The 23,609-nt window shown below is 38.4% G+C and overlaps 3 protein-coding genes across 3 annotated transcripts; 1 reads left to right on the top strand and 2 right to left on the bottom strand.

Moving 5' to 3' along the window:
• Nucleotides 1-4,101: 4,101 nt before the first annotated feature.
• Nucleotides 4,102-7,233, top strand: LOC121747900 (proteasome subunit alpha type-3). The gene is made up of 9 exons (XM_042142050.1): nt 4,102-4,377; nt 4,468-4,551; nt 4,926-4,999; nt 5,758-5,844; nt 5,926-6,010; nt 6,187-6,233; nt 6,585-6,650; nt 6,754-6,844; nt 6,961-7,233. Exons 1-9 carry the CDS (start codon nt 4,234-4,236, stop codon nt 7,030-7,032), a joined length of 750 nt encoding a protein of 249 aa, XP_041997984.1. The 5' UTR covers nt 4,102-4,233; the 3' UTR covers nt 7,033-7,233.
• A 291-nt stretch (nt 7,234-7,524) lies between these two features.
• LOC121747899 lies at nt 7,525-10,983 on the bottom strand. Its single transcript, XM_042142049.1, has 2 exons — nt 10,817-10,983; nt 7,525-10,091 (listed from the first exon to the last, which is right to left on the bottom strand). Exons 1-2 carry the CDS (start codon nt 10,821-10,823, stop codon nt 8,014-8,016), a joined length of 2,085 nt encoding a protein of 694 aa, XP_041997983.1. The 5' UTR covers nt 10,824-10,983; the 3' UTR covers nt 7,525-8,013.
• Nucleotides 10,984-18,848: 7,865 nt separating this feature from the next.
• On the bottom strand, nt 18,849-21,022 carry LOC121746760 (calmodulin-7). The gene is made up of 2 exons (XM_042140690.1): nt 20,793-21,022; nt 18,849-19,442 (listed from the first exon to the last, which is right to left on the bottom strand). The coding sequence occupies exons 1-2, from the start codon at nt 20,866-20,868 to the stop codon at nt 19,069-19,071; spliced, it is 450 nt and encodes a 149-aa protein (XP_041996624.1). The 5' UTR covers nt 20,869-21,022; the 3' UTR covers nt 18,849-19,068.
• Between the last annotated feature and the right edge of the window lie 2,587 nt (nt 21,023-23,609).

Genomic DNA, 23,609 nt, shown 5'->3' with positions numbered 1-23,609 from the left:
CTAGTTGGGAGGCAACCCAATGAGTTTTTAGTTTTTTTTCTCTCTTAATAAATCGAGGGTTTTGTTTACTCAATTCTTTCTTTCGATGTATTTTAATGAATTGAGTATTTTTTTTATGTTGTTTTAATTTTTTTTCGTGTAGGAGCAACATGGAGATAGGATTTACATTGGAGCTCTGAGGAAGCACACCCCCAAAGGAATATACCCCACCCTCCCACCCGAATGCACTATGGACATCATGCCAAGTTTGGGGGAGTATTCTATCCATTTACTTTTAATGTTTTTCTTTGCATGCATTGAGGACAATGACGCATTCAAGTTTGGGGGGGTTGATTTATGCATGATGCATGTTTCTTGGGTGTATTCTATGCGAAAGGTGTTTTGAAACAATGTAATTGACGGGTGCATGCTAGATCTTCGGCTTTCTGGTTGGGGAATCTTGCTTGATTTTACTTGATCTTTGAATCTTAGGATGGATGGAATTTGTGCATGAATTTATTTGAAAGAGTATGTTGTGATTACAACCGATTTCTTGAGTTGAGGAGAGTATGAATGTCACATGTCTTGTGGAAATTATCTTGGATCAATTTGCTTTATCGAGTTGTGTGCTTGCATTCATTTGTGTTAATGATATGGGAAGATAAGGCACTAGGATGAACTCCATGGCCAAATGATCACATGCCTAGTCCATCAAATGATCCCCTAGAAGCCACTTTGAGCTTAAATCCCCATTGTTTGTGTAAACACTTAGCTACTTAAATAAGCCTCATTTTAGCCTCATCAATAAACCTTGTTACTATTTGGGTGCTAAATACGAGTTTGAGCTTTGTTGTTTGAGTCTTGAGTGTTGGGTGGTGTCTTGTCTAAAGATAGACATTTTGAGACTTGATTTAATCTATAGGTGTTGAGAATGAAGTTCTTAGAAAAAAAAAGACGACCTCCAAAATTGCAAAAAGTCGAGGTCCTTCCCAAAAAAAAGAAAAAGTTTGATGAAATAAAGATAGAGCTTCTATTTTTAAGATGGAATCTTGTCTAGAATGGATCTCAAGTTTGGGGAAGTGAAAGTTTGGTTGTAAGTTGTAAGTTTTATTGTTTGATTCTTTGGAAGGAAGTTGTAGGAGGAAAGAATTTGGCACTCAAATGTGTAGCTTTTGAGCTCACTATCCATATTTATCCTACCTCATCCCTAGCCCCATTACAACCTTTAATTAAGACCTTGGACCTTATTGTTGATACATTGTGGATGTTTTGTAAATAGCTTGGTAGAGTTAAAGAAGTTTGATTTGAAATCCGCGAGTCTATGTGATTAGTAATGCTTGACGAGTCAATGATGACGGTTTGAGTCGTATGATCTTATGCTTGGACTTACTTTGACGTGCACCTTGACTTGAAATTCTAGGTGGATGAGTGATTGTTCTTGAGAGTGGGAAATCTTGATTGGAAATGTTGGGGGTTTAGATTTTGTCATTCACGTCCCTATTTGATTCTTTGTGATGAAAACCTTTGAAATAAATGTTGTGAGTTAGAATTTGTTGAGTTATTGTGCTTAAAATAAATCTTGCTCGAGGGCGAACAAGAGCTCAAGTTTGGGGGTATTTGATGCGAAGTATATTTTCTATATATTTCCCCTTAGACTACACATTTTTATATAAATTATAACTCATCAAATCGTGTTTTCATCGAAGTTTAGGATGTGAAAAGCTGGCTGGAGCTCATTCAAACATTCTATCAAACATTTGGTGTGCTATGCAAAATACAAGTACAGAATCCTCTTTGAGGCATTTAATCGAACACTTGAGGTGCAGTTCGCAAGCATCTCCAAAATTCAGCACAACAGCAACGTGGAGGGCAGAATCTCGCCGGAATCCGGCTGGAAATGAACACCCAATGCTCCGAACAACTGTCGTTTCACGTAGCAGCAGCAACCACCCGCCCGGGTGGGTTTTACACTAACAAATACACCCTCCCGGGCTGTTTCTTCAAGGCGTAAGGAGTCCAGTAGCATTTCACCCGACCGGGTGATATTTTCAGTTGCAAAAATCCACCCGGCCGGGTATGTTCATTTCTAACTGCAGAAGCAGTTTCTGTCGGCAGTTTCATGTGTAAATAGGAGGCGGTTTGCTTGGAAAAAGGGGGAGAGGAGACGAAGGGAGATAAGGAATTGGGGGAGACGGCACGGTTTGGGACGGAAGTTCTAGAGAAAAATCTGAGGAAAAGAAGGAAGAAGAAGGAGGGAGGAGGACCCCGGAATCCAATCTTCATCATCTCGGAGACGGACTACCATCGACCACCGGAGAACACCATTAATCTTTCGGTTTTTCTTCTTTAGCATGAGTGGCTAGTTTGTCTTCATTGCTCCTAACACTAGTAGGATGAATTGATTGTAGAGATTGTATATTTAATCATTCGCTTTGGTTTTCGTCTATGGTTCGGATTTTATTTATGCTATGTTTTGATGCATCAAGTGTAGTATATTAATTGCCTCTTTCCAATGTCTCTTTAACTTGGAAACTGGAAGAAAACTTAGATGAAAAACTTGTTAATTTTATCTTGTTCAGAGATAAATGTACAAGTGAATATTGATGTAAAAAAGTCTTCAAAGTTGAATTAATACTTACTACGCATCCGTAGGAGTTTAGCTTGATGAGAAGATGTTTATGTGTTAAGTGTTCAGCTAACCATAATTTTTGTCGGCTTTGAGAAGTTAGTCTAGTATTTACTGCGCTTCCGCGGGAATGATAGTCTAATGAGTAGGTACTTTTGGCTATGTGTTCAGCTAGTACTAGTACTATAATTCTTTAAGTATGTTCAGTACTTTTAGAGTGTAAAATTGATCATCATTCTCAATTGCTTATGAACTTAAATATAGAATCAATACAATAGTGATTCATCCGAATGTTGTTGGGAGCAATGTTCTTTATCTCTTGAGTTTCTCCATTTTCGTACTTTAGTTCTTAAATTTAGTTTATTAATCTTGTCAATTCTTGTTAAATAATCAAACGCCTCCCTGTGGTTCGACACTCAAAGTACTACATTCGACGCTGTATTCTAGCAGTATCGTTGTAATATTAGAGTTATTTTTATTAAACTTGTGTGATCGTGCACTTGATATTTGAACTCAAAAACTACACATCAAATCTTCACCACTCTTCAATGATGTGATGAATGGTGTAGCACCGGCGATCGACTTCACCATCAACGGAAATACATACCACATGAGTTACTATCTCGCCGATGGTATCTATCCAAGGTGGTCGACTTTCGTGAAGACGCTCAGCAACCCGCATGGCCCGAGACGGGTTCTTTTTGCGCAGCGTCAAGAGTCCGCGCGGAAAGACGTCGAAAGAGCCTTTGGGGTCCTTCAAGTCCGATTCAACATTGTGAAGGCCCCGGCTCGGCTCTGGTACGTAAATAATATCACCGACATCATGTGCATGTGTATTATCTTACACAACATGATTATAGCCGACGAAGGACCGAGGGCGGCTAGCTTCTACGACGAGGATGAAGCCGGAAGCTCAACCGCGAGGTCTCCCCCACGCCGAGGTGTGCATACGACGGTGGGGGAGAGGCTCGAAACAAGGCACACAATGCGCGATACAATCAAACACATGTGGGCGAAATTCGGCAACGAGTAGTGGTTTTTTTTTTAATTTTACTAATTTAATTATGTAATTTTTAATTTTTAGGATTTTAATTATGTAATTTTTAATTTTTAGGATTTTAATTATGTCTTTTTTATTTTATTTGTAATTTGTAATATTATTTCGGTTTTTTAATGAATTCTAATATTATGGAAATATTTTTATTTAATTGAATTTTAAATTGAATTGTGCTCGTCCTTGCGGAAGAGCACAGCTGTGGGTGTTGTGATCTTTTGCCGAAGAGCAGGCAGAAAAAGTGGGGCCGGGCCCACAACCGTGCTCGCTGGCAAGAGCACGGTTGTGGGTGCCCTAAAAGGATAGACTTAAGCCAGATGACTTGAAATTGAAATCTGATTAGATGAGCCGATTGAAATAAGAGGAAAGATGAGAGGCAGAACTGGACAAAAACTTTAGTGCAGGGGCTCTTACGTTATTATAATCTTTTATTTTTCCTAATCGTCTTCGTCTACACTGTCTTGCCAACAAAGAAATCTCTCCATATTTGTTTAAAAACGAAAATTAAAAGCAGAAAGGGAGTGAAAATACCACAACAGTAGAGAGAGATAGAGAGGCAGAAGAGAGGGAAAAAATGAGCAGCATTGGCACAGGATACGATCTATCGGTGACCACATTCTCACCGGACGGCCGCGTTTTCCAGATCGAATATGCCGCCAAAGCCGTCGACAATAGCGGCACCGTCGTTGCCATCAAATGCAAAGACGGAATTGTCATGGTAAATCTAATTTTCAACTAACCATTTTCGATTTAGTTTTAGATTGCTAGGGTTTTTGCTGGGTTTCTCATTTTGCTGATGTTATTCAAGGGAGTGGAGAAGCTGATTGCTTCCAAGATGCTTCTTCCAGGCTCCAATCGAAGAATCCACTCCGTTCATCGCCACTCCGGCATGGTACCCTATTTTTGCATATTCTCTCACTCTCTATGTATCTGTGTATATCTATAAATGACTGATAGCTGAAATTTGAAAAAGGGGCATTTTTGCTTGAAGTGTTTATATTATGTTTTGATTTAGATTCTGATAACTAGCATTAATTTCCTCATGATGTATCGTCTTCTTCATCATGTGGTGTTGACCTACTATGTGTTAAAGCTTTAATTCATGCGGAAGCTAATGAAAATTTAAAGGAATTTGACTGGTTTTAAAATTTATCTAGAGTTTTCTTTAGGTACTTGTTATTCAAAATATGTTAGGGAGCTGTTTTAGGCTTCTGGCCTTCATTTTTGTTATCTTGTTCTAAATGCTAATGCCTTGACCTTTGTCAGGCTGTTGCCGGATTAGCTGCAGATGGCAGGCAGATTGTTACACGAGCAAAGTCTGAAGCAACTAATTATGAAAAGTTTGTTTCTAGACACTTGTCTTGTTTTCAAGTTTTCCAACATTCTTTCTAAGCATACTCCTACTTGGAAACAATTCTGATGAGAACTGATACTCATATTTACGAACTTTATAGTAGGAGTATATAAGATCTAGATTAAGTTGTTACTCTTATCCTTTTCTCCTGAATAAAGGCAAAGTACCTTTAGTCTCTGTTGATGCTGCTGAGGCAGGTGATACTGAAATGTAAATTTAAATAATAATATCTGGGTAGACCCTTTTTTACTGCATGGAGATGTTGTCTAGAGGATGACTTCAGAGTTTAAGGTTTGGAATAGTACTCAGCTGGGATACCAAATGATACAATTTGGTCAGTGAAATCAGCTAATTTTCCTCAACCGGGGAGAGGGAATACAACATTCTTTAGGCTGGATAGCTAGATGACGCATAGTATGAACTGAAACTGCAGTTTATGAACTTAAAATAAATGAGAAGCAGTGTACAAAAATAAGGGTGGACATTTTAACTTGTACTATACATGGCATAACTTGTACTGTACATGACATTTTTAACTTGTACTGTACTTGCCTGCATTTTATCCACTCAATGTTTTTTTTCTTTTTTGAGGCATGAATGTTCAGGTAGAAGCTTAGTTTCATATTGTTTTGGCCTTTTGGGTACCTTTCTATGACTAAACTTTGCAATTGCTTACATGAGAATTAGTATGCTTTTGTATATTGCTTGGTATATATCCTTACATATTGTATCTTTCATTTCCAGGGTTTATGGTGAAGCAATTCCTGTTAAAGAACTCGCAGAACGAGTGGCTAGTTATGTGCATTTGTGCACACTCTATTGGTGGCTCAGGTTGATACTGCATCTGTTCTATTTATCAACTTGTTTCTCTTGAGCTGATTTCTAAATTTAATTTTTTTTTAACCTTTTCAGGCCTTTTGGTTGTGGGGTGATTGTGGGAGGTTATGATAGGGATGGACCACAGTTGTACATGATCGAACCTTCTGGCATATCCTACGTGCGTTTTCTTTCCTCGTTACTTGCAAATGATGTTTATAACATCTAATTTCTTTCTAGTCTGTATTTTAAATTATATGTAGTGTTCTGGCACTTGATATACTTGTACTTAAATAAATTAACGCTTGCCACATTTATGTGTCCTTCTGTGATCTATTTATTTATTTACTGCTGCAGAGATACTTCGGTGCAGCCATCGGAAAGGGAAGACAGGCTGCTAAAACGTAAGTTTTTCTGTTTCTGGTTTTAGATTCACCAATTTTTGTAAAGTATGGGTATATGACATCTGAAAGGAAGGAAATAAAACCTACAACGAGCCTCTCATCTCTGCAATTTAATCTTCCGCTTTGTACCTTTTCTTGTTATGTTGTGTTAGTGTTGCTAGGGCACTACTGATTTGGCTCCCAAGGCCATTCAGCCTTCTTGGTTGATGTTATTGATTTCATACCATTTTCTGTTGTTGTGAGCAGCCTTTTTAGCTTTTGCCGAACCGTGTTCGTCTTTGTTATGCATTTTTCTTTATATTTACTGGTAATCTCTATCTGCTGATGCTGAACCATTTGTTATATTGACAGAGAAATCGAAAAATTAAAGCTCTCAGAGATGACATGCCGACAAGGTGTCATTGAGGTGGCCAAGATGTGAGTCATTTTCTAAATGATGTGCATATGCTTTTAGATATATACAAGTTATGTGCATGTGTTGGTTGTTTCATCTTTCATTGTCCTGTGTTTCCATGAGCAGCATCTATGGGGTGCACGACGAGGCCAAGGACAAGGCCTTTGAACTGGAAATGAGCTGGGTCTGTGATGAGTCGAACCGCCAGCATCAAAAGGTAACTAGTGGATTTAGTACGTTAGGTATCCTTAACTAATTTCATACTCTTCTGGCCTTCTAGACGTTCCTTTTGCTGCACTCTCTACTTAACTTTATATTTCGTAAACCGACCAGGTTCCGGAAAATCTACTAGAGGAAGCCAAGGCAGCAGCTAAAGCCGCCCTTGAAGAAATGGATGCAGATTAAGATTAAGCTGTTGGCTTTTGCTGAGATCCTTATCCAGCCTTTTCTCATCTGTTTTTCTGCTTCCCATCGCTTACATTGGTTTTGTTTTATAAACATGAAAAATATGAAGACGACGACAATATTGCATTATTGCTAGGTTGTATTAATCCTTATGATCATTTAGTAGACTTCATTTATGGTGATACGAAACATTCATTTGCACTTCCATTTTTCTAATTTTCACGTGAATTTAGTGATGCACACTTAAGGTTGAAATGGCTGGCTAGTTCTATTATTGTTGGATGATACGCTAACCAACTAGGTAGAGATCAAGATCGTTTTAAGGATTTTTTGTTATATGAGTCAAAGGTTGTATTCACATCTCTGTTAAGTGACATTTATATATGGATCCAAATTATGATCATTGAAATGATTAAACATGAGACTCCCCTAGAAAATGAGTTTTTTGTACAATACCAATATGAATATGCCGTCAAAAAAACAATCATGTCATTAGCAAAAAGAAGTGGAAACACTATTCTTGAAACTAATTCACAACAATTGGCTAATCGCGTTCCAATAGAATAAGATGGGAAGCTCATTTCTTTACAATAATTAATGACACAATAACACAAGATATAAAATCTGTATAGCACAAGCAGATGAAACGGCAATTGTAAACAAGAATCAGAAATGAAACTTTCTTTTGGATCTCATCAAGGATCACCTGTTCTTGTCTCGGGTTCTAAAAGCTTCTTGGCCTCTCTCTCAGCTTGTGTTGGTTTGCTGTACACAGGAAGAACTCCACCAAATCAAGAGGTAGAAAGAACCTTGTCATAAGAACGTGTTTTCACCCAGATAAACGACCCCGAATATTATAACGAGGGGCATGGTCCATCTTCAGAGAACAACATGATCACACAAAAGCCGCTTTGGAACGGGGAACTGAAACAGAAATGGGCGAAATGGGATATAACTCTTGACTAAGAAAATGGCTAGATCTTAGCTCGATGTTTCGACTTCCTTTCCACTATCTTCTTCGTTAATCTGTTTCTTCAATCTTCTTAACCAGATCTCATAGTCAACAGGGTATGGCGTACCACAGAGACTGTCAACGTAATCTGCAAACGCTTTCAGGACAGCAGAGATGTCTCCGAGCTTCTGCTGAATCAGTCTCCTCGACCAAGATGTTTCCCTCCATTGGAGTGCTCCTTCGACTGAATCCAGAACGGGTAAATCTCCGCCAGAGCAGAAGTAGAGCATATATACTAGGCTTTCTGCATCAGAAGCAGAGCACAACTTCCCTTCTTGAAGAGCAGAAGTAGAAGAGAAATGAAGATTTAGTGCCGGACGATCCCTTTCTTCCAAAATGGCATGCCCCCAACCGATAAGGACGAAATAAGGCTGCCTGAGACCAGGATCCACATAGATTATGTTTTCTGGCCTGATATCCCCATGCCGAATCCCAGACAAAGCAGAAGTAGAGAGTGCAGACAAACAATCATGGCAGCACTTAATAGCCTCGTCTGTACCGAACTGCCCAGCTCTAACCATGTCGGATACAGTCCTACCAACTGGACCGGTTACTAGGACAGGAGTTCCACACCATGGCTGATCACAATTGCCACCAGCACTTGTTTTCCGACATTGGCCAGGATGAATCACCCGGCCCGATGCAACCACTTCCGGAAGATACTTACTGGACAATCCTTTTTGTTTCATAATACCAAGTACTTTAGTTTGCCTCTGAACTTGATACCATAGCTTCATATCCTCCCAGGCTGGCTCCAACTGTGACGGATGTGAACCAACATACAGAAGGTGAGACTTTCCTGGATCGTGAACAGGAGATGCAATGTAATATAGGATCTCCCCATCATTTAAAACTTCATCTATCTGATAACCGTTCTGCCAATTCGAATCCTCCACCATCAACACAGATCCTACTTTGAGCTTTAGTGTCTTTGCAGAATCCACTTTAACAGACTCTTCTTGTATCTCTACGATCTCGGGTGAAGCATTGCGATGTTGGAAGCGAAACAAACCATTACCATTCACCCTTGTATCCTCCAACTGCCTCTCAATCCTCCTGGCTTGAAGACGGGAACTGTGGTCGGCAGCTAAATCTTCTATACTGTTCTTAGGCATTCCGGCGTATTGTGCTATAGATTGAAATGTAGCGTAAAGTACCTGTAAAGCCCCAATATCACCCCAGTTAGCATTTCCAAGCTTGTTCCAGATCCTGTCAACTGGTGAGATTGCAATTTTCGAATGGTTTTTTATCCATGCGGCAGCAGATTCGTAGATGTTATTCAGATCACAGTCCAGCTTGCTCAAATCACCTTCAACTTTAAGGACGCCACCACAATGAGAGTCAACTAGAAGTACAAACACAGAATTCAAACTCAGAGGGATATTTGATCTGCTGATGCTTCTGGCAAGCAACACACGAAGAGCAAGGAATAAAGCTTCACAGACCGGAGGATTAGAGTTCTCTGCTGAAGCATGATTTCCAATATCAGGTCTCAGCAGTGCCAACTCAATGATATCATCCCACTTCCCTTGTGGATGTCTTGGGTTCCTTAGCATTATAGCTGATGCACAAAGGCCACCAACTTTACCTTTTGCAATGGCCTGCTCAGCTTGGTAAAATCTCAAGTTTCCTTCATATAGAGAGGAAACGTAGAAAGGCATCATACCATCTTCTGGGCCCCAGAAAGCTTCCCACATGCCATTCACACTTGCATGCAGAAAATCCTCAAGAGCAAGATAAGCTGTTGCCTCCACGTCACTGGATGTTGAAGCATAGATAGCACTAGGCATCCGAATTAGCTGTTGAAAGGGAACACCTTCTAGGGCATAATCGAACTTCTGAAGATCTATTAACTCGAAAGGAAGATCAAAGGCAGACCTCGCATTATCTTCAACTATATCCTCAAGCCAATCCTCAAGGTTTTCTTTCAGGACTTCACTGTCCACAAATCTACGAAGAAACTCCTTCCTATCCAGAGCCATACCACCTGAGGAGATACTGGACTTTTTGGTTGCTGAACCTACTGATTCCTGATCTGGTGATATACCTGATAGGAATAATATCATTCACATAACACACATTAGGACATTACCAATCGATCAACTTATATCTGTAATAAGTACCCCGAGATTACAAAAATCAAGTGCAAGAAACTATACTTTGCAAGGTCTCTGCTTTGTCCTTCTACAAACTAATAGATATCTATTCTATAATTTGCAAGGTCTCAGCTTTGTCTCTTCAGCTGCTTGCAAATTGCAAATAACTCAGCTACATAAAAATAAAGGGACAGGAGCAATATGACTTAATACTAATACCAGTACAATTTGGAGTATTTGATATAAACAAGAAAAACTATGACACGTTTAGAGCTCACCCACGGAATATAAACTACTAATAAACTATGGAAGCACATATCAAATTCAACAAAAATTTATTCAGACGACAGCATCCCCAATAAACACGCAAATATAATTTGAAGAAAATCCTAAATTTACTAAAATAAGACACCCTCAGCACCTGAAACTGCATAATCTCAAATGACGGCATATATCATAAATGAAAAACTTTAATTAATCCTAAATTGGATCACCCCAGTCACGAGACTACACAAACTGCTAAAATTCTCGAGAGACTCAGAGCAAATGATCCCCCAAACGGCAGAATTAAGCCACAATTCGGCAAACTGAAACGCATCCGAAGTAAAAAATGGGAAAGTGCAACAGAAAAAAAGAATTAGGGCTCTGACCGAAGGGAATCAAAATTCATGCTTACCTGCCATAGAGAGTCGAGAAACCGATGAAAAAAATGGAGCTAAATTTGGTTGTAGATCGTTGACATCAGTAAGCAGCAGTCGTAGACGAGTTTGACCCTCTCTCTCTCTCTCTCTCTCTCTATGGACGGAAGGTACATTTAGCTTCTCTCTCTAGAAACAAAGTGCTAAAAGAAGCCTCGGTTTTACAGAAGCGTGTAATATTTTATCACTTTCTATTTTGTCCCCACTCCTTTAACTCAACCAATTTTAATATTCAGAAAATAAAAGGAAAAATTATTACTTTAATTCAATGAGAAATTCTCTCTGTTTAAATATTAGTTTTTCTCATTGATTAATTGTACTATACTTTAGCCACAGGAGCTTTATAAAGAAGAAGAAGACAATAGATAATCTGTCCGTCCGTCACACATATAAGTTATAACGTATTCTTTTGGGCATAAATTTTTAAGTGGTGATGTTTAATAATTAAATACAAGAGAATAAAGTATAAATAAGGAAAAGAAATAGAAAGAAAAGGAGGAGAAATGATAAAGTAAATTAGAAATAGAGTTGTTTTTTACCATAAAGAAAATGTTTAATTTATAATAGACAGATTCAGAAAGGAATACGTGAGCTCACTTATGATGAGACCGAAAAAAGTACAATAAATAAGAGCTTTTAGGGGGAGATGATTATGAAAAGGGATTGGTTTATATATATACAATCCTATATATATATATATATATAAATAATGGTGTGCTTTAAATGTTATACTTGATATTCTTTGACTTGAACAATGATTGCCATTCCTTGTGAACTCACACTACTCTATTACAAAACACATTTGATTTAATTTAGGAAAAAGTCCCCCTAATAAATGAAGTACTACTACTAGTCGTACAAAATCCCAAATTCTGCGGTGATTAAACTTGGTTGGAACTATCTTTAATTAAGATTGTGATTATAAAAGAAAACAGAATGACACTCAAACAAGTGTAATGAAAGGTTTATCGAAAATACGGATACTTGTGAAAATGGACACAAGATTGATACATAAATCTAACAGCAATATATACACGTAAACCAAGATAGAAGAAACTAGACATGAATGAACATGAGATGAGACCACATCAATCTAGTAATTAATGGTGGAGACCTGCAGGCAGAGGCCAGTTTTAGCCTCCAACAAAATCAACTTATCTAACCTTGATCACATCTTTGTAAGCTTGATATGCATACAAAAACACACTTATACAACAACTTCCCCTGCATCATCAACACACATATTGCCTAAGATCCACACATTCGGTGGGAATATGATTGGTAAGATAACATGTGCAGTTTTATTAGCATTAGCATTAGCATTAGCATTTGTTGAGATTCAATTTCCTACAAACTTGCTCAATTTTTTTGCCTCTTATTAGTAAGTAGTAGCAACCATAGTGAATTACTAGTTGTGAGGAAATATCATAGTCCAACTGCACATAATGTTTATAAAGGACCTAGCAAAAATTGATGACTGCTTGTTTGGCATATACCATGTCAAAATGAGCAAAAATTGAAGGATCTGCAAACATAGGATTTTCTTTTTAGCTTCCTTTTTTAACACAAACAGAGGTAACTTAACTTGAATGCACTTTGCTCTTGTGTATGTTTAAAATGAATTTGAAATAAAAGAAATACATACTCCCACTGTCCCCCATTTTTAGTTTACTTTGTGTTGGACACGGGCTTAAGAAACGTAAAAAAAATGTTAAAAAATTAGTGGAATGTGGATCTCACTTTTATATATTAGTTTTATAATAAAATGTGAGTGAAATGAGTCAGTAGAATGTGACGCCTACTTAACATTTATAGTAAAAATGAAACTGGACAATAAATGAGGGACGGACAAAAATGATAAAAATGAAGGATGTAGGGAGTACTATCTGCATCCGTTCAACAATTTTTTGTAAAATGGCACCAAAAGACGTCATTTTGTATACTGATATTGCGGTTGAGAAATAAAATATATTCTACTGAAGTTTTTTTAATTTTTCTTTTTAAAGATATTCTAGTGAAATGAGAAGTAGAAAATGAATAAAGGTATCGAGAGAAACTTGATTTAACCCGATAGTGACTAGTGAGTTGGTTTGATAAGCTTTGGTTAAATACATTTGCATGTATGTTGTAGAAAAAATGAATAAATACTTTGATAAATTGAAAAAAACAATATTTAATTTATCTAGAACAACTTTCCGAATTTCGTAATATTAGAAAATTGCTTAGTTTTTTGTTTCATTTACTATATTTGCGTGCTGAGATTCCTGAAATTTGTTAGATATGAGTCATATGACGTAAGGAAATGGCCAAAAGCAGTTAACCATTTTTGGCCGAGCCCACAAAAAATGGTGGGCTTCTCAATGCATTATCAACTCACGTAACCTTTTTAGGCCATCCACGACGCTGTCGCTAAACCGTCCCCTAAATTACTATTTGCGGGTCCCACTGTACTTTTTTACTCCATCATTAACTAAGAGACGGAACCTGCAATCCTACGTCCCTTAAATTACTATTCATTCAATTTTATTTTTATTTTTATTTCCAATCAAATTCAATTAAAAAAACACACTTCATTAAAAATAAAATAAAATTACAACATAAAATAAAAATACAACTTAAAATTAAAAAAAATTAAAAAAAAGACATAATTAAAATCCTAAAAAAATAAAAATGACATAATTTAAAATACAATTTTATAGAAAATAAAAAACTACTCCGCCGGTGAATCATCCCCCGAAGGCGGTGGAGGTGCACTGAAGCCGTGAGGAGGCGGAATGCCAAGTTGTGATGTCATAAACGTAATTCCGTTAAGCCAGGCTTGGTATTGGGCGGGCGTCATGCGGGAAGTGTCCGCTATTGTGGCGGTCATGTACATGGCCATAAAGGAGTTGGGGGGTCCCCCCGAGCCCGAGCCCGTCTGGCTTGATTCGGCTCGGCCCCTCCTTCCTCTAGCCGCCTTCGCCGCATTTCTCCCTTGCGGCCGACGGCGCCCACGGGAGGATCCCCCGGCATCGTCTGTCGGGGTCTCAACCTCCTGCGAGGCAAACTCTTGTGGCCTGCTGCCCGAACCGCCCTCACCAGACAAGTATTGGCCATTCGCCGTGTGCTTCGTGCCCTTCGAGGTCGAGCCCATGCTGGACCGCACACCGCCGGCCCACCTTTCCTCGTCCTTAACGACCTCCCAAACATCGACATATTTGAATTGTTTGCCGGTGTCGTCGAAGTAGACCCGCAAAGCCGACCTCAGAATGTCGGCTCCCGTGGCTCCGCTTTGGTAATGAGCAACTTCATTCTTGTGGATGGCGCAGAATCGTATGACCTCTTTGTCAACTCGGTCAAAGTGAGCGCGGAGCATCTTATATGTGCGGCGGCGAGACCCCTTCGGCTTAATCTGGTGGTAGGTCTCGGTGACCTTTTCCCAGAAGCACTTCCGGGGTTGTTGATTCCCGACGATGGGATCGTACGAGACGCTGATCCAGGTGTTGTACACCGCCAGCATTTCTTTGGGGCCGTACGGATGCCGGCCTAGATCGTCCTCCTCCTCCTCCTCGTCCGCCTCCGCCTCCTCCTCCGCCCTGGAGCTTCCACCTCCTCGGCCTCCTCCCCGGCCTCGGCCTTCTTCTGGAGTGGGTTCAACGGAATAATCCTCCCGAATCTGGGATAATCCCTGCGAATACCGCGGGCCGGAGGGACGGTCGTATGCATCCACGTCAAAATTGGGTGGTTGGTACCCCCCAGGCGTCGACGAACCCTAGGTGCCCGGCGTCGAGAACCGGAACCACCCAATGTGTTGTACATGCTCTCCCAGTCGCCGAACGCGTTGAGATCCCACCCGTCAGAGCCGCCACCGCCGGAGTTTCTGTCGCCGGAGATTTTGTGATGAGATTTTAGATGAAAATTTGGAGAGGAAATGAAAATGATTTGGGAAGAATAGATGTGTAGTTGTGTGTGAAATGAGGATGAATTAGGAGTATTTATAGAGTAGAAAAAATAAAAATAAATAAAAAAAATGGGAAACGGCTATAAACGGTAATATTACCGTTTTCCACTATTTAATTTTTTTATTTTTTTTTATTCAAATTTTTTAAAAACAAATGATTTATTGCGTCAGCGTGACGATGCCCACTCGCGGGCCGGCGACTGGGCGTCACGCATGGCGCCGAGGCGCGCCACGTCGCCTCGGCTCGTGGCGAGACGTCTCGCCATTCGTCACGCTGTGACGGAACACGGAACAGGCTTGGGACTAGACGGGGCGCCGCAACGCGTCACGCCGCCGTCTCGTTCCTTCATGACGGAATACGGGCCACCCGCGTGACGCGTTGCAGGTGGCCTTAGTGGAGTATTATTTTATGGAGTACATTTCTGTTATTCTTTGTCACTTTCTTCTATATTAGTTTGGATATAAACTGAGTTTGTTAGTTTGCATTTTCATACACTCTAATAGGCGTCCCTTCTAGATTTCCTTTCATAATTTTATTGTATTTATAAATAATAGTAAGAAAATAAAATTATGATTAAACATAGTTTATATCTCAAACTTTAGAGCCTTTTCGAAAAGCCTTAAATTTGTAGAAAGTTTCAATTTAGGACATGAAATATGAATTTGCGTCGAAATTTTTGAATCAGATCGTTATATTGTTGGGTAAAAAAGTTCAATTATAGAATAAGTACTATAGTATTAGGCAAGTTCAAATCATTTTTAAGGAGGGTTCTAAAATTTAGATCACAAACTATCTTTAACAAAAAAAAAACTACTTTATCTCATTCATATAGGTCATTCCGCTTTATTTGAGCAATAGATCACTACTTAAAATGGACACTTGATACGTAACAAACATGATAATATTATTCACTACTTACACCATATGACAATGTGATGTGACTAGGGGTAGGAATACGGGTATCCGTGGATACCCGACCCGAAAAAACCGGGTACCCAAACTCGAAAATAATCTAAATGTCTATCCAAAACCCGACCCAATATATTTTCGGGTACTCCAATACCCGCCCCGGGTATCCATATCCGACGTATCGGGTACCCAAATACCCGACTCTTTACATGTGTTAATAACTAATAAAAAAATTCAAATTTTATATATTAATATAAAGAGTGAACTACATAAAATGTCTCTGACGTTTCCATTTGTTGCACTCCAGACCCCTGACAAAAAAAATATCGCCACAAGACTCTGACCTTTAACATAATCACATACTGTATATTTGTAGTCATTTTTCGGACCAAAATGCTCAAATACCTTGAAGGGCATTTCAGACATATTCCCGTTGTGTGTGCAGGCCTACTCTGCACAAACCTGCACTTTTGCAGACATAGCTTGCACTTTTTTGTCAAATCAAAGTTGAATTAAATTAGCTTCTTATATTTCTACATGATTAGGAGTTATAAATAGTTATATAAACTAACTAGTGTATAACTATATTCTCACATATATGCACGCAATTATAGCTTCTATTATATGTATGTATTTCAAAAGACACATATCATATTGTATGATATCAATATGAATAGAAAAATAACAATTTATCAAATCAACTATATATATGCGCATATGCATATACAACTTAATCAACAAATATGTTTGACTAATATTTATATATATTTATTTGGAAAAGGGTACTCACGTACTCCAATTTACTAATTGCATGTGTAATTGGTAAAAAAACTAACATACATAGTAGGATCAAAATATAATTAGTAAAAACATTAATAAAAAAACGTGTATTAGTTCATGTATTTTCACTAATATCATCACTAATTCTAAATAACTCCACATGTATATGACTCAATAGTTTATTAAATAAGTATTCAAATCTTACCCTCACCAATCCTATTATCTCCTGTGAATGAGACCTTTCTCTTTCTTTTTATTTGTTTTTATTTTCGGATATGTCATATATGTGTAGCAGAGTAAATGTGTGTATGCTAATAGAAAAATTAATCCATCTTTTTTTTTGGAAAAGCAACAACCTACTTAATATGATTACTCAGCATTCTTTAAAAATGCATTAGTCATACTAGGTGAAACATAAATATGACACGTCTCAAAACAAGGAAATCAAATTCTCCTCTCATTTTCTCAAAATATTTTATTAACTAGTACTTTAAAAATTGCATGCATTAAAAATTTCATTTACAGGTTACAATGTCAAATCTCATCAGGGGAACAATAATCAGCAGTACATGCACTGCAGCTTGCCGACCGTCACTGCAGATTTCCATTTGATATGCCTATAATGCCCTTTTAGGGCTAAAGGGTATTTTAGTCAGAAAAAACATGAAATGTGATTATGTTTAAGACCATAGTCTTGTGGCGATATTTTTTTGTCAGGGGTCTGCAGTGTAACAAATGGAAACGTCAGAGACATTTTATGTAGTTCACTCTAATATAAATATAGAAATATTTAAATTGACTAATATCTTTAATGTTGCATTTATTTTGTAGTATAAAACTATAAAAAAAATGGGTCACTTTTATTTTAAAGTATATGATTATATTTATGGGGATTGGTTATGCAATATGTAAGTAAAATAATAAAAGTTACGCATTTAATTAAACTATAGAAGCAACCAATAATATAATTTAAAAGTCAAAATAATTAACTAAAATATAAAAATCACATGAGTTGGTTATGCAATACGTAAAACTTGAGAGTTTGGAGAAGCCGTGACCTAGAGTAAGAGAGATTGACTTATTTATATAAGTTTAGAGAAAGTTAACCTAGTAAGTTGTAATTAGTAAATAAATTAACCTAGCTCTTGAAGCCTAAAATGGCTAAACCTAATTTTTTAAAAAAATGCTTTAAATAATAAATTGGATATTCGGGTAATATACGATACTCATTCGGGTTACCCAATACCCGATTTATCTTAAATTTCAATACTCAATCCCATAAAATTGATATTGGGTATCCAATACCCTGCGGATATCGGGTCGGGTACGGGTAAACCCAATACCCGATATCCATATTCCCACCCCTAGATGTGACCTAGTACTTGTTTTCTCTCTTATTAAATCCCGCTCCTATTTTATTATAAAATTTTCTTTTTATAGCATCTGTGCCCGGAGCTTGAGGCATAGAGTGGGATATATAATAAATGAAGACACACATTGGACTGTATAAATAGGACTAGTTTCCCACATACTACAAACACCAAAACTCTCAACAGCAAACTTGCTTACTAGAACATAAAATCCCCACACCACCACCAGCAATGGCCTGTAACCCCACCACCCTCCTCGTCTTCGTCGCCGCTCTTGTCCTCTTGGGCGGCGCAAGCCCATCCTCAGGTCAAATCTTCAACGGTCTGACTGTGAACGGCCTCCTTTGCTGCACAGGCAGTGGCAACTGCCCCGGCCAAGGCCTGGCAAACGTGGGGGTCCGGTTGAACTGCACCATTCTCGGGCTGCGCAGCACCGTCGTTGGCATTGGCACCACCAACGCCACCGGAGGATATACCATCACCATACCTGCTCTTCCGGGGCTTCTCCTTGGCTCGCCGCTGATTCCATGCAACGTCAACATCAAGCTTCCCCTCGACGCCGCCGTCTGCCCCGTGCTTTCCACCACCACCGGCCTCCTTGTCGGCACCCTCCGCATAGTCGGCATCGCGGTCAACACCGTGCTCGGGCTGGTCCAGGTCGCCACCGTCGATGCTTATGTCCATCTAAGGGCGTAATTGTCATTTCATCTCTTGGCTCTTCTTCTCCATATTTGGATACTAAGTTGTAGTAGTTCAATGTGTTTGTATGAATACTGAATAAGTTTTGGATTTGCTTTGGTTAATGGAGAAGAAAATCAAATACTTATATATTTAAATTGCCACTGCTCACGCCTTCTCGGCCTGACTACTCATAGTTGGAGTCGAGAAGCTCACATTCCGAGTTGCGACCTTTATCACGACTCGTGGCTGAACCAAAAAAGAAGAAAGGCAAGCAGTACTACTAACAGCAACTGTCACAAGGATTCAATATTTGACATAAATAGTAAAGATTAATGCAAAATAAGAGCCAATAAATCTCACAAGAAAAGGAATAGTGAAGAATCCATAACCATTACAACACCATTCAAAATCAGTCTAAACCACAAATGCAGTAATGCTAAACCAACTAATCGCATTACACTATCCAACAACCAACCAAGTTCATCTTCATCATAAAATATACTACTGACAATTTTATATATTTCTAGATTTTATTGCAGACAGGGAGGATTACTTGGCCATCATAACCTTGACAAACTCTTCGTAGTTGATTTGGCCGTCCCCGTCGACGTCAGCCTCCCTGATCATCTCATCTACTTCCTCGTCAGTCAGCTTCTCGCCCAGGTTTGTCATCACATGGCGCAGCTCAGCAGCAGAGATGAAACCGTTCTGGTCCTTGTCGAAGACACGGAACGCCTCTTTGAGCTCCTCCTCAGAGTCGGTGTCCTTCATCTTCCTAGCCATGAGGTTCAAGAACTCCGGGAAGTCAATGGTTCCATTCCCATCAGCATCGACCTCGTTGATCATGTCTTGGAGCTCAGCCTCGGTCGGGTTCTGACCCAGGGATCTCATCACAGTACCCAGCTCCTTCGTTGTGATGCAACCTAGAGATGAGACAAGTTGGTTAATGGGAGGTTCTACCACATTAATAAGTCGAGAGTTTATCCATCATACTTTAGCAGATTAATTCAGCCCATGGATCTTCCCAAAAGAATAATCATCACTAAGAGAACAATCAAGAAATAAAAGTAAAGAATTGTCACAAAGAATGATCATTAGAAGAATTAACTACATATCTGTTGTAAAGCATACTCAAAATGTGTTATCTAAGTATTATTACACAACAACGGTATCCAAGCATCTTTCACAAGACTTAAGAGGTGTAGACATCAAAATCCTTCAGCCCTTTACCCTCAATTGTAACTCATATAGTATTATTGCATATATGGCTTCATTTTATAGCAAATGTATTAGAGTTAAGAAGCATATTCACTTACAACTTGCATTAGAGTCAAGAAGCATAATCATAGTAAACATGTTCATACTCCCCCTCCTACGACTAACTAATCACATTCATACTTCATACTTACTATTACAATTCAATCTAACCAGAAACAGCCACTCTCATTCTCCTAATGAAGTCCAAGAAAGGAACCATCGACTCTGAAAAAGCACGAGATCAACCATGCTACATAGGTCACAAGTCACACAGGAACCAACAGGCGGAAACAGTTAAACTACAACACCCATCATCCTAACTAGGGAATAGTTCAAAAGAAACCAATAACCCGACACATACACCACCACGTCTATTCTGCAGAAGTTGAACAAATTCAGGAAGGAGCCATCAGGCTACTATCAACTCTGCAGCCACAGCTGTTTGGGACCATTCATCAAAGCCACAGCAATAGTTCATATTAGACCAATTTCTTCTCATGTTTAGCTTTTTAATCGGATTATGATACCAAAGCATACCAATGGAAACCTAGCTTTCTATCAAAGAAAAATAAGACATACGCGCTACACAAGCTCGCACCACAAACACAAAAGCCCCAAAATGAACGTCCATGGCGCGAAGATTCGAGCAATAAAACCCTAATCCCATCTACGCATGAGTATCAAGAAACGATTTTTTCCTCTTTTTCTACACAACAAATAAAAATCGATAGCCCAAAAAATTTGTATCAAGAAACCATTTTTTTGTATTTAACAAAGATATATCGCTGGCCCCAAAAATCCAAAGTCTCAGATACATCTAAAATTTCAAGATTCGATCATATTAACCGCAATAAAACAAAAGAATCAGATCCAGCATAGAAACAGAGCAACCCATGACGAAAGTAAACAAATATACAAACAAAAGTAACACATACTACATGAAAAATAGATCCATATTTATGCACAAACGAAAAATAAGAGAGAGAGAGAGAGAGAGGGAGAGAGAGAGAGAGAACCATCGCCATCCTTATCGAAAAGGCTGAAGGCCTCCTTGAACTCAGAGATCTGATCGTCCGTCAATTGATCCGCCATTTCTTCTCAACTAGTTATTCCCTAAACTTTTTTCTGGAACAACAAATTCTGGGTTCGGATTCTTGAGAGAAGGTGATTGGGGATAAGCACTCCGCTTAGTTATTTTGGGGTTGCGACTAAGTCAGCGTTATATATCAGCAAATGAAATAAAGAAATGAAAAAGACTTGGAATTCAATGGCGTATAAGATTTTGTCCTTTCGCTATTAATCCTTTTTGCATTTCACCCCGCCTTTCCCGCTCTGCCCTTCGTCTTTTCTAATTTCATTTCTCTTTCTATTTTCTCGTCGAAATTTCTTCCTACCTTACTGTTTCACCTCTTATTGCAAGATCTATCATTTTTGCTTAGAAAATGATGATTTATAGCTATAAATGACATAGATTTTGATGCGATAAATGGGTTATCTTTTGAAATGTAATTGCTTCTTTTGCAATTTCATGGTTTATTAATGTTTAATTTCAATTTATATAGGAGTATTAAGTTTTGACTTGTTTCAAATGAGACCATTATATTTATCATTTATCACATAAGATTTTCTGCAAATTATAAGTATGTATGTATCATAAACAAATTTTAGAAGATCTCAAGGGGTACAATGGTAACGCTAAACACACGGCATATATTTCAATTACCAAAACTAAAATGAAATTCCAATTTTGTGGAAAACTATGATGATTAATTATGTATTTTGCCGCTGTCCAATTATTGACTTTAATCAGATTAGAAAACGCGATTCCTACGCGGCGTGTCACGGAATTTATGGTTATGTGCTTTTGATTTTGACAGCCCAATTCATCCATCCTGGACTATGGGTCGTTCCAGAAGAAGAAAAGTAAAAAACTGCGATCGTATAGGCAGATATATTTGACGTTTAAAAGTGATATTCAGTAATAAATTTAAATACGTGTACTAAGCCAATGTGTGAGGTCCTTCTCATTTTCATATATTTGGAAATTATATTTTATGAGTAATAATAACATGACCGATTAGCATTATTTGAAATTGTTGTGACAAAATAAATCAATTGAGTAATCGAGACAAACTAAACGTAAAGAGACACAGATTTACGCGGTTCACCAACGTTGTGTTTGCTACGTCCGCGGGCAGGAAACGAAAAACAGATTGTATTTATATTGTTTTCGAACCCCGTTTAGCTAGCGGCAAACAATACAAATTCAAGGCATATGAACAAAAATAAAATAATGTTTATGGAAAAATAAAATCTTGGTGGAGTCTTAAGCTCTAAACTAGCTTTTAAGGACAATGAAGTGTATGTTAATTTATAAAATATTATTTCTTCATCTAATATGTCAGGGTTCAAGTCTTCTATAAAAGTTCATTTGTATGGGCATTTAGAAATTGAGATTTGGAAATAAGTAGTGTTATGCTAGATGTTCTGTTATAATAAGACATGCTAATTTGGTATATAAAAACTTTTCTTGATTTAGTCTTTTTAGTATGATAAATAGTTGTTGGACTACTATGCTAGCGTAAGTTCGCACGCAACTATATTACCAAGAGTGAACTGCACCAAAAGACCCTGACTTTTCGCCTTGTAACACCAGAGGCCCCTAACTTTTAAAAATACCACCACAGGGATCTGACAAAACATATAATCACAAATCGTGTATATTTTGTCATTTTTCGGACGAAAATGCCCAAATGGGGTGAAGGGCAGTTTAGACCTTTTGATTGCATTAGGCTGCACCCCTATGACAGCATTTGCAGGTGCGGTCTTGTCAAGCACATGTGTAATCATAATTCCATTTATATTTTTCAATTCTGTTTCATTATTTCTTCCCTCCATTTTCGTTTCATCTACCCCTTTCAAGTTCTACTCAAATTCTTCTTTCTCTCTCAAAACAGTATACGCGATTTTACCTTCTTCGGCATCGGGCAATTTAGGGGATTTCATATCTTCGCCAGCCGTTCGGGATCTCGAATTTAGTGGATTTCATCTGGATTTTGCTGAATTTAGGGTATCAAAGAGGGTTTTAGGCGATTTCCGTTGGAATTTTATTTTGCAATTGTTGGTTGATTTTTTTTGGTTGTATGGTTACTGTCGGGCATTTGAAAATTATTTTTGCAATTCTTGGTCGATTTGATTTTTGTATTGTCAAACTGAATTGAATTCAGGTCGTTACACAATGTCTTCTTCTTCTTCTCAATCGTTCGGCTCAAGCTTCAATTGGAATTGGCCTCGTCCAGAAATTGTGAAGTGTAATCACGATCTTGAGGCCGAGCTCGTTACATCTAGGACGGCTGCTAACCCGGGTAGACGTTACTATCGCTGCCCTATATGGAAGGTTAAAACCATGTATTTTGATCGTGTTGTCCATTAATTTTGTTGGCATAAAGATTAATGAGAAATTATTATGCAGGACGATGACTGCAAGTTTTTTCGATGGTTTGATGCGAGTCTATCCCCAAGTCAAGACAGTTATTTTCAGAGAGAAAAACTTGAGCGAGACCAATTCGAAGCTGAACTTCGAAGCAAATCTCTACTCGAAGGTGTGCTGCACGAGAAATTACGCTTGAAAACCGTGGAGTTTGAGGACTTGAAGCTATAACTGGGCATGAAAACTGAAGAGTGTGACGCATTGGCGGTGAAAATTGGTCAGATGGCAACAACTCTCCGACGCTTAAAAATCACAATCTTGTTCTTATGTATTGTAATTTTTCTACTGTTATAACAATGCTATGTCGTGTTCACTCCGCGGTTCATTTCTGAAATCACAAACT

Source organism: Salvia splendens, chromosome 9 (genome assembly GCF_004379255.2).
Source record: "Salvia splendens isolate huo1 chromosome 9, SspV2, whole genome shotgun sequence".
Classification (NCBI taxonomy): Eukaryota; Viridiplantae; Streptophyta; class Magnoliopsida; order Lamiales; family Lamiaceae; genus Salvia; species Salvia splendens.
This window is presented reverse-complemented; position numbering and strand designations above follow the sequence as displayed.